The following is a 10856-nucleotide window of genomic DNA, read 5'->3' as shown; positions in this document are numbered from 1 at the left end:
CAGGCACCTAGGTTTACTACTGCACACTGTCACAGCCATGGAGACGCAAGAAGAATTTCTCCAAAATGCCTTGAAGAAATTAGAGATCCCCCTGTGTGTGTGTGTGTGTGTGTGTCGTGGACCAGACATGCCCGAGACAGTGGAATGCTGGGAAAGACGAGAATCGGCTGAGCTGGGTGACATTCTACAGATTCATCAGTAATGTCTCACTTTAACGACACTGTTACACACACACACACACACACACACACACACACACACACACACACACACACTACTTCATTTCGTTCAAAGTGACATGTATTGTAAATGATGGTCTAGTAGTGTCGTTATTAAATGAGGACATCCTTACATTGAAAAGTCTCTGAGCTTGGCCTCGATGCTTCTGTGTCTCATACACATCCTGGTTAGAGCTGAACCAATGTCCCTGGTGCCTCCTGTAACACACAAACAACACATCCTGGTTAGAGCTGAACCAATGTCCCTGGTGCCTCCTGTAACACACAAACACCACATCCTGGTTAGAGCTGAACCAATGTCCCTGGTGCCTCCTGTAACACACAAACAATACATCCTGGTTAGAGCTGAACCAATCAGCATAGGACACTTCACATAATGATTAAGCCTTTATTTTGACAGTAAAGTCATACTGAGTCTATGGAGTCTTTTCCAGACGAGCCCGGCATAAATACATCAAACATATACAACAACACACAATATACACAAACCACACAACATATTAAGAGAAACAGACACGTGTATCAACTTAGAGGTCTCAGATCATTACTCATTTCATTTCAGAGAGCTCTGTAAAGCTGTTCCACATAAATGGCACAAAAAAAACCCATCTAAAAGTAGCTTTACCCAACTCTGTGGAGACCGAAGGGGCCTCCAGTGTTATCCAAGCCTGTGACTGGGTTTGGTAATTAACGATGATAGATAAATAGGAGGTTTCAGCATGAGTGCTTTGTAAATAAACACTAGAGAACGCTGCTCTCTCCTTACATACAAAGAGGCCCAACCCACTTTTTGATACAAAACACAACGGTGAGTTCTAGAACCATCACCAGTAATAAACCTAAAGGCCCAATGGGGGAGGGGCCTGGCATTTCAGGATTTTAGGGGCAAGGCCAAATGGCCTTCAAGAGATGCCAGGGCACCAAAAGGGCACCAAGGCCATCTGCTAGGACACCAAGGCCATCTGCTAGGGCACCAAGGCTATCTGCTAGGGCACCAAGGCCATCTGCTAGGGTACCAAGGCCGTCTGCTAGGGCACCAAGGCTGTCTGCTAGGGCACCAAGGCCGTCTGCTAGGGCACCAAGGCCATCTGCTAGGGCACCAAGGCTATCTGCTAGGGCACCAAGGCCATCTGCTAGGGCACCAAGGCTATCTGCCAGGGCACCAAGGCCATCTGCTAGGGCACCAAGGCCATCTGCTAGGGCACCAAGGCCATCTGCTAGGGCACCAAGGCTATCTGCCAGGGCACCAAGGCCATCTGCCAGGGCACCAAGGCTATCTGCTAGGGCACCAAGGCCATCTGCCAGGGCACCAAGGCCATCTGCTAGGGCACCAAGGCCATCTGCTAGGGCACCAAGAACATCTGCTAGGGCACCAAGAACATCTGCTAGGGCACCAAGAACATCTGCTAGGGCACCAAGGCCATCTGCTAGGGCACCAAGGCCATCTGCTAGGGCACCAAGGCCATCTGCTAGGGCACCAAGGCTATCTGCTAGGGTACCAAGGCCGTCTGCTAGGGCACCAAGGCTGTCTGCTAGGGCACTAAGGCCATCTGCAAGGGCACCAAGGCCATCTGCTAGGGCACCAAGGCCATCTGCTAGGGCACCAAGGCCATCTGCTAGGGCATCAAGGCCATCTGCTAGGGCACCAAGAACATCTGCTAGGGCACCAAGGCCATCTGCTAGGGCACCAAGGCCATCTGCTAGGGCACCAAGGCCATCTGCTAGGGCACCAAGGCCATCTGCTAGGGCACAAAGGCCATCTGCTAGGGCATCAAGGCCATCTGCTAGGGCATCAAGGCCATCTGCTAGGGCAACAAGATAATTTGCTAGGACACCAAGGTCATCTGCTAGGGCACCAAGGCCATCTGCTAGGGCACCAAGGCTATCTGCCAGGGCACCAAGGCCATCTGCCAGGGCACCAAGGCTATCTGCCAGGGCACCAAGGTCATCTGCTAGGGCACCAAGGCCATCTGCTAGGGCACCAAGAACATCTGCTAGGGCACCAAGAACATCTGCTAGGGCACCAAGAACATCTGCTAGGGCACCAAGGCCATCTGCTAGGGCACCAAGGCCATCTGCTAGGGCGCCAAGGCTATCTGCTAGGGTACCAAGGCCGTCTGCTAGGGCACCAAGGCTGTCTGCTAGGGCACTAAGGCCGTCTGCTAGGGCACCAAGGCTATCTGCTAGGGCACCAAGGCCATCTGCTAGGGCACCAAGGCTATCTGCCAGGGCACCAAGGCCATCTGCTAGGGCACCAAGGCCATCTGCTAGGGCACCAAGGCCATCTGCTAGGGCACCAAGGCTATCTGCCAGGGCACCAAGGCTATCTGCCAGGGCACCAAGGCCATCTGCCAGGGCACCAAGGCTATCTGCCAGGGCACCAAGGCCATCTGCTAGGGCACCAAGGCCATCTGCTAGGGCACCAAGGCCATCTGCTAGGGCACCAAGGCTATCTGCCAGGGCACCAAGGCCATCTGCCAGGGCACCAAGGCTATCTGCTAGGGCACCAAGGCCATCTGCCAGGGCACCAAGGCCATCTGCTAGGGCACCAAGGCCATCTGCTGGGGTACCAAGGTCATCTGCTGGGGCACCAAGGTCATCTGCTGGGGTACCAAGGTCATCTGCTGGGGTACCAAGGCTATCTACTGGGGTACCAAGGCTATCTACTAGGGTACCAAGGCTATCTGCTGGGGCACCAAGGCTATCTGCTAGGGTACCAAGGCTATCTGCTAGGGTACCAAGGCTATCTGCTAGGGTACCAAGGAAATCAACCAAAATAGGTTCAGTTTTGAAAACTGAAAAACGCTAGCTGTTCTGTTAAGAAAAGCATAGGTGTATGTAAATGTACACAAATAATTAATTAGCCTACCTGTCAAAGCGTACGGGATAGGCTTTGGTATTGGCTATAGTTTGTCTCTGTCAAATGAAACCGCTCGCATTTGCAGTGCGCTTTAGAGAAGTGTGTTTTCCAGCGAATTGCATTGTGGGACATTTGTGCGCATTGCTGCGCTTATAATGTGAAGATATAGCCTAATAGTTTATAATGTGAAGATATAGCCTAATAGTTTATAATGTGAAGATATAGTCTAATAGTGTATAATGTGAAGATATAGCCTAATAGTTTATAATGTGAAGATATAGTCTAATAGTTTATAATGTGAAGATATAGCCTAATAGTTTATAATGTGAATTTATAGTCTAATAGTTTATAATGTGAAGATATAGTCTAATAGTTTATAATGTGAAGATATAGTCTAATAGTTTATAATGTGAAGATATAGTCTAATAGTTTATAATGTGAAGATATAGTCTAATAGTTTATAATGTGAAGATATAGCCTAATAGTTTATAATGTGAAGATATAGCCTAATAGTTTATAATGTGAAGATAGTGACGATATAGCCTAATAGTTTATAATGTGAAGATAGTGAAGATATAGTCTAATAGTTTATAATGTGAAGATATAGTCTAATAGTTTATAATGTGAAGATATAGCCTAATAGTTTAGAATGTGAAGATAGTGAAGATATAGCCTAATAGTTTATAATGTGAAGATAGTGAAGATATAGCCTAATAGTTTATAATGTGAAGATATAGCCTAATAGTTTATAATGTGAAGATAGTGAAGATATAGCCTAATAGTTTATAATGTGAAGATAGTGAAGATATAGCCTAATAGTTTATAATGTGAAGATATAGCCTAATAGTTTATAATGTGAAGATATAGCCTAATAGTTTATAATGTGAAGATAGTGAAGATATAGTCTAATAGTTTATAATGTGAAGATATAGTCTAATAGTTTATAATGTGAAGATATAGTCTAATAGTTTATAATGTGAAGATATAGTCTAATAGTTTATAATGTGAAGATATAGCCTAATAGTTTATAATGTGAAGATAGTGAAGATATAGTCTAATAGTTTATAATGTGAAGATATAGTCTAATAGTTTATAATGTGAAGATATAGTCTAATAGTTTATAATGTGAAGATATAGTCTAATAGTTTATAATGTGAAGATATAGTCTAATAGTTTATAATGTGAAGATATAGTCTAATAGTTTATAATGTGAAGATATAGCCTAATAGTTTATAATGTGAAGATAGTGAAGATATAGCCTAATAGTTTATAATGTGAAGATAGTGAAGATATAGCCTAATAGTTTATAATGTGAAGATAGTGAAGATATAGCCTAATAGTTTATAATGTGAAGATAGTGAAGATATAGCCTAATAGTTTATAATGTGAAGATAGTGAAGATATAGCCTAATAGTTGATCAACATTTTAAGCTAAACGTTCTGATCTGTTGCATCAGCCTCATTGCTTTGTAAATGTTTTTGATATACAGTGGTGGTATTAATTTGTCATCTGTCGTCCCACAACTGTCCCAGAGTCTGTTTGGAATATTTACAGTGCCTTGCGAAAGTATTCGGCCCCCTTGAACTTTGCGACCTTTTGCCACATTTCAGGCTTCAAACATAAAGATATAAAACTGTATTTTTTTGAGAAGAATCAACAACAAGTGGGACACAATCATGAAGTGGAACGACATTTATTGGATATTTCTAACTTTTTTAACAAATCAAAAACTGAAAAATTGGGCGTGCAAAATGATTCACCCCCTTTACTTTCAGTGCAGCAAACTCTCTCCAGAAGTTCAGTGAGGATCTCTGAATGATCCAATGTTCACCTAAATGACTAATGATGATAAATACAATCCACCTGTGTGTAATCAAGTCTCCGTATAAATGCACCTGCACTGTGATAGTCTCAGAGGTCCGTTAAAAGCGCAGAGAGCATCATGAAGAACAAGGAACACACCAGGCAGGTCCGAGATACTGTTGTGAAGAAGTTTAAAGCCGGATTTGGAAACAAAAAGATTTCCCAAGCTTTAAACATCCCAAGGAGCACTGTGCAAGCGATAATATTGAAATGGGATGAGTATCAGACCACTGCAAATCTACCAAGACCTGGCCGTCCCTCTAAACTTTCAGCTCATACAAGGAGAAGACTGATCAGAGATGCAGCCAAGAGGCCCATGATCACTCTGGATGAACTGCAGAGATCTACAGCTGAGGTGGGAGACTCTGTCCATAGGACAACAATCAGTCGTATATTGCACGAATCTGGCCTTTATGGAAGAGTGGCAAGAAGAAAGCCATTTCTTAAAGATATCCATAAAAAGTGTAGTTTAAAGTTTGCCACAAGCCACCTGGGAGACACACCAAACATGTGGAAGAAGGTGCTCTGGTCAGATGAAACCAAAATTGAACTTTTTGGCAACAATGCAAAATGTTATGTTTGGCGTAAAAGCAACACAGCTCATCACCCTGAACACACCATCCCCACTGTCAAACATGGTGGTGGCAGCATCATGGTTTGGGCCTGCTTTTCTTCAGCAGGGACAGGGAAGATGGTTAAAATTGATGGGAAGATGGATGGAACCAAATACAGGATCATTCTGGAAGAAAACCTGATGGAGTCTTCAAAAGACCTGAGACTGGGACGGAGATTTGTCTTCCAACAAGACAATGATCCAAAACATAAAGTAAAATCTACAATGGAATGGTTCAAAAATAAACATATCCAGGTGTTAGAATGGCCAAGTCAAAGTCCAGACCTGAATCCAATCGAGAATCTGTGGAAAGAACTGAAAACTGCTGTTCACAAATGCTCTCCATCCAACCTCACTGAGCTCGAGCTGTTTTGCAAGGAGGAATGGGAAAAAAAATTCAGTCTCTCGATGTGCAAAACTGATAGAGACATACCCCAAGCGACTTACAGCTGTAATCGCAGCAAAAGGTGGCGCTACAAAGTATTAACTTAAGGGGGCTGAATAATTTTGCACGCCCAATTTTTCAGTTTTTGATTTGTTAAAAAAGTTTGAAATATCCAATAAATGTCGTTCCACTTCATGATTGTGTCCCACTTGTTGTTGATTCTTCACAAATAAATACAGTTTTATATCTTTATGTTTGAAGCCTGAAATGTGGCAAAAGGTCGCAAAGTTCAAGGGGGCCGAATACTTTCGCAAGGCACTGTATTTCTCACACAGAAGGACAAGCTGACCGATAGAATGGGTCAACTTTTGTACTATGGGGGGGATAGTATATTAACATAGGCTCGTGCTCTTGCTGTTCGTTACTCATCTTGTTTCCTGACGAAAAAGTAAATGTGGACAGTTGTTTCTGTAACGTTTTCAACATGCATCTCTAAATTCAATAAGAAGGACTTGTGACGTTGAATCCCTGATGTGTCTTCACTAGTAGCCTACTTCAGAGCTGTGATGCCTGTGAGAAGGATTCCATCACGTGATGGCCATTGGCCAATAAGAATTGAGATATATCTGAAAGAGGCATGTGAGTGAGAGGTGCTTCGGAGCAGGGCGATTGGCAGCCGGGAGGAGGGATGTACAAGTACTATATTCAGTCCACAAGGGCCACTATGGTGGCTGCAAGGCATGGATTATGGGGCATTACGGCCACACAAGGGGGCATTACGGCCACACAAGGGGGCATTACGGCCACACAAGGGGGCATTACGGCCACACAAGGGGGCATTACGGCCATGGTTGTCGATGCCACCGGGAAATCCTGTGTTTAGCTGGGTATGTGGTCCATGTATGGGAGAGGAGTAGCAATGAGGTGCCACAACACACTTGTCAAATTCCTCCAGGGGTACCTAGCCTACACAAAGGACCCTGGTCCCCAAAACACTGAAAGACCGCCCATGGTCCCCCCCTAAACACTGAAAGGTCCCAGCAGCTGTACGACCCCCGAGGTCCAGGGACTGAGCTGCAGCGGACGGACACATTGTCTCCCTCACGGGGACTTCCTCCCAGGGTATTGTTCCCCTCTCTGTCTCTGCCTCATCAACAGGACAGAGCAGCTAGGACAGGACAGGACCCCTGCTGAACTACAACACCCCATTAACTAAGGCTCTGCAGCCAAACATTGCTGTAACATAGAGACACTAGAGACACAGACAGGGAACAGTACAGCTGCAGTGGTCAGGTCCAGATGTGAATGTGCTTTAGCTTAGTCAACTCCTTTATCGTCTTCAGCTTGGCTAGAGCACACAGGCCTTTAGGTCTGGGACCAAGCTAGTAGCTCCCGAGTGGCCACAGCGGTCGAAGGCTCTGCATCTCAGCGCTAGAGGCGCCACTACAGACACCCTGGTTCGATCCCGGGCTCTATCACAACTGTCTGTGATTGGGAATCCCATAGGGCGGCACACAATTGGCCCAGCGTCGTCCGGGTTTAGCCGTCATTGTAGACAAGAATTTGTTCTTCACTGACTTGCCTAGTTAAATAAAGGTTCAATTAAAAATGACAAAAATCTAATTTGCATCAAGTTTACAAGGCAGGTTTCATTTGCTCTTGGCCAGCCTGACAGCCTCTGTGCCTGGGCTCAAAACGCCAGACCATGCTACGACTGACTAATCTGCTAGGAGATTAATTAGAAATAAAAAGGCCTTTTTACAAATCACTTCCTCTGGCTTAAAGAGCTATTAATGCTTATTAACGCTGCAGGATCCCATTTAGGCTTAACACACAGCCTGGATGAAGGACAGACAGACAGACAGACGTGTGTGTACAGTGTGTGTACAGTTGGTGTGTGTTCCTGTCTGTTTAGCTGGGCACGTGGTTTATGTCTCCATGCCCAGGCCATGGCAGTAAAGCCTCACCAGAACCCTACAACCAGCTGGGGCCTCCTCTAGACCAGTAAACACTCCCAAGTCAGACGAGAGGCTTGACATTGACTGGCAGGACCATTGTCTGTCCTCAGTGGCCTGCCCAGTGTGAGTGAAGGTCTGTTCTGTTTAACCCTGCATGGAGCAGACTGCTCTACTGTGGAATGAATGAACAGCTCTGCAGGACGGGACTTCAACATCACTTCCAGAAACTCACTGAGACCTACTGCTTTTGTTGGAGCTTGTATGGTAGTGGGTGGGGGTGGAGGGTGATTTGTTAACAGCTTATAATAACCCCACAATAACCCATCTTAGCCCCCTTGATACAAGGTTGGATCTTAGACCTCTTGATACAAGGTTGGATCTTAGACCCCTTGATACAAGGTTGGATCTTAGACCCCTTGATACAGGGGTTGGATCTTAGACCCCTTGATACAGGGGTTGGATCTTAGACCCCTTGATACAAGGTTGGATCTTAGACCCCTTGATACAAGGTTGGATCTTAGACCCCTTGATACAAGGTTGGATCTTAGACCCCTTGATACAGGGTTGGATCTTAGACCCCTTGAAACAGGGCTGGATCTTAGACCCCTTGATACAGGGGTTGGATCTTAGACCCCTTGATACAAGGTTGGATCTTAGACCCCTTGATACAAGGTTGGATCTTAGACCCCTTGATACAAGGTTGGTTCTTAGCCCCCTTGAAACAGGGGTTGGGTCTTAGCCCCCTTGATACAGAGGTTGGATTTGGTGGGTTGTGGCCAGAAAATGCAGCTGTGTTTGGGTCTTAGGCCTAACGAATGTCAGGGGCCATTCAGACAGAACTGGAGTAGAATCAATGTCCATAAGAAGTGTTTAAACTCGGGTTTGGCGGGATCCAGATTTTTATACTGTTCTTGTACCATACCGAGGTATACGGTATTACCGGCAGTGCACACAAGGAGTTTGATTTCTTTCCAAACATAAAATTAAAAAAAATAAATAAAAATCGGACACTAGCTAAAAGCTAACAAAGTACTAGCCAATTCCATAGAATTCTATAGCGGATGCTAGCTAAATGCTAACAAGCGAATTCCCATAGCGGACCTTAGCTAAACGCTAATAAGCCCAAGATAATTGGAAGGGCAAACAATCCAGCTCATAAAGTTATACAACTATCTCAAAAGGCTACTCACACAGTTTACTGAACGCACAAAACAATATTAGACGGTAGGGATCTGGATCCAGGAGGGGATTGGTTGTCTCTGCTTTAACCAAATAACCTTGATCTTGCAAGCTAGCCACTTAGCAAACAAACCAAATGCATAGCAGGAGCCCAGGAGAGAATTGATTTGGCGCATCTTAGATAGTTAAACTTAGAAAATATTTAGCTGGCCAACATTAGTAGTGCATTGTAACCTGATCACCTCTCTTGCGCTGCACAACAGTGGGTTGTCACGTCACAAAGCTTCCGTTTGCTCGGTGTGGTGTTTGTAAACAAACACACTTTTGTATACATAAGTGTATGTGGACACCCCTTCAAGTTCCAAACTGCCTGTGGAAGCTACTTCAGCACAAGACCTGTTCGTCGGGAGCTTCATGAAATGGGTTTCCATGGCCGAGCAGCCGCACACAAGCCTAAGATCACCATGCGCAATGCCAAGCGTCGGCTGGAGTGGTGTAAAGCTCGCCACCATTGGACTCTGGAGCAGTGCGAAACGCATTCTCTGGAGCAATGAATCACACTTCACCAGCTGCCAACTGTAAAGTTTGGTGGAGGAGGAATAATGGTCTGGGGCTGTTTTTCATGGTTCAGGTTCGGCCCCTTCATTTCCTGTGGATGGAAATAGCATACAATGACATTCTAGATGATTCTGTGCTTCCAACTTTGTGGCAACTGTTTGGTGAAGGCCCTTTCCTGTTTCAGCATGACAATGCCACCCTGCACAAAGCGAGGTCCATACAGAAATGGTTTGTCGAGATCGTTGTCGGAAGAACTTGACTAATGCTCGTTGCCGAATGGAAGCAAGTCCCCACAGCAATGTTCCAACATCTAGTGGAAAGCCTTCCCAGAAGAGTGGAGGCTGTTATAGCAGCAATGTTCCAACATCTAGTGGAAAGCCTTTCCAGAAGAGTGGAGGCTGTTATAGCAGCAATGTTCCAACATCTAGTGGAAAACCTTTCCAGAAGAGTGGAGGCTGTTATAGCAGCAATGTTCCAACATCTAGTAGGAAAGCCTTCCCAGAAGAGAGGAGACTGTTATAGCAGCGAAGGGGGGGACCAACTCCATATTAATGCCCATGATTTTGGAATGATATGTTGGACGATCAGGTGTCCACATACTTTTGATCGTGTAGTGTACCTCGGCATACTGAGGGAAGCCCAGTTTAAACACACTGCTACTGTGCTTGTAAAGACTTCAGACAAAACCACCGGCTTTGACCAACCGTGTAATGAAACCGTTTCATGGTGCTACGGTATAACGCAGTCTGAAACGGTACTGTATGTTTACAGACACTTAAAACGACAGCAGGATACGGAAATGGACAAAGGCAGACTGCAACAGAAGCTCATAGATATCATTCAGTCTCACTTTTATGTTTATAAAATAAGTGACTTTTCTCCTGAAATTAACTGGACAATGTGTTAAGATAATGTAGAGTTAATGTGACAAAATAGTTTCTCTCTGTTATTCTTTATCATTATCTAGACTCCAAGGAGGTCAGTCTCATAAGAGCACTCTGTCTGTAACACTGAGTTGTGAACCCCGATTGTTTTCACTCAATCCCTCTCTGTCTCTCTCTCACTCCGTCTGTCTTTCTGAACTAAAACCAGCATCAGAACCCACAACCTCAGCTCCGCCTGAGACACAGTCCACCTCTTGTTACTGGTTAAAATAAACGTACAGTCCACACACAGAGATATGTTTTTATTTGACCCCCT

General features: G+C 45.0%; 1 protein-coding gene across 1 annotated transcript in view; it reads right to left on the bottom strand.

The window, feature by feature from the left end:
- Positions 1-10856, bottom strand: part of LOC139419358 (protein MTSS 1-like) — a 112548-nt gene that overhangs the window by 43447 nt on the left and 58245 nt on the right. Inside the window, exon 4 of the mRNA XM_071169301.1 lies at positions 353-437. Coding sequence (XP_071025402.1) covers positions 353-437 — 85 coding nt within the window. The remainder of the gene's footprint in view (positions 1-352; positions 438-10856) is intronic.

Source organism: Oncorhynchus clarkii, chromosome 2, assembly GCF_045791955.1.
Source record: "Oncorhynchus clarkii lewisi isolate Uvic-CL-2024 chromosome 2, UVic_Ocla_1.0, whole genome shotgun sequence".
In the NCBI taxonomy this organism is placed as follows: domain Eukaryota; kingdom Metazoa; phylum Chordata; class Actinopteri; order Salmoniformes; family Salmonidae; genus Oncorhynchus; species Oncorhynchus clarkii.
Note: the sequence above shows the minus strand (reverse complement) of the source record. Positions and strands in the feature narration are given on the sequence as shown.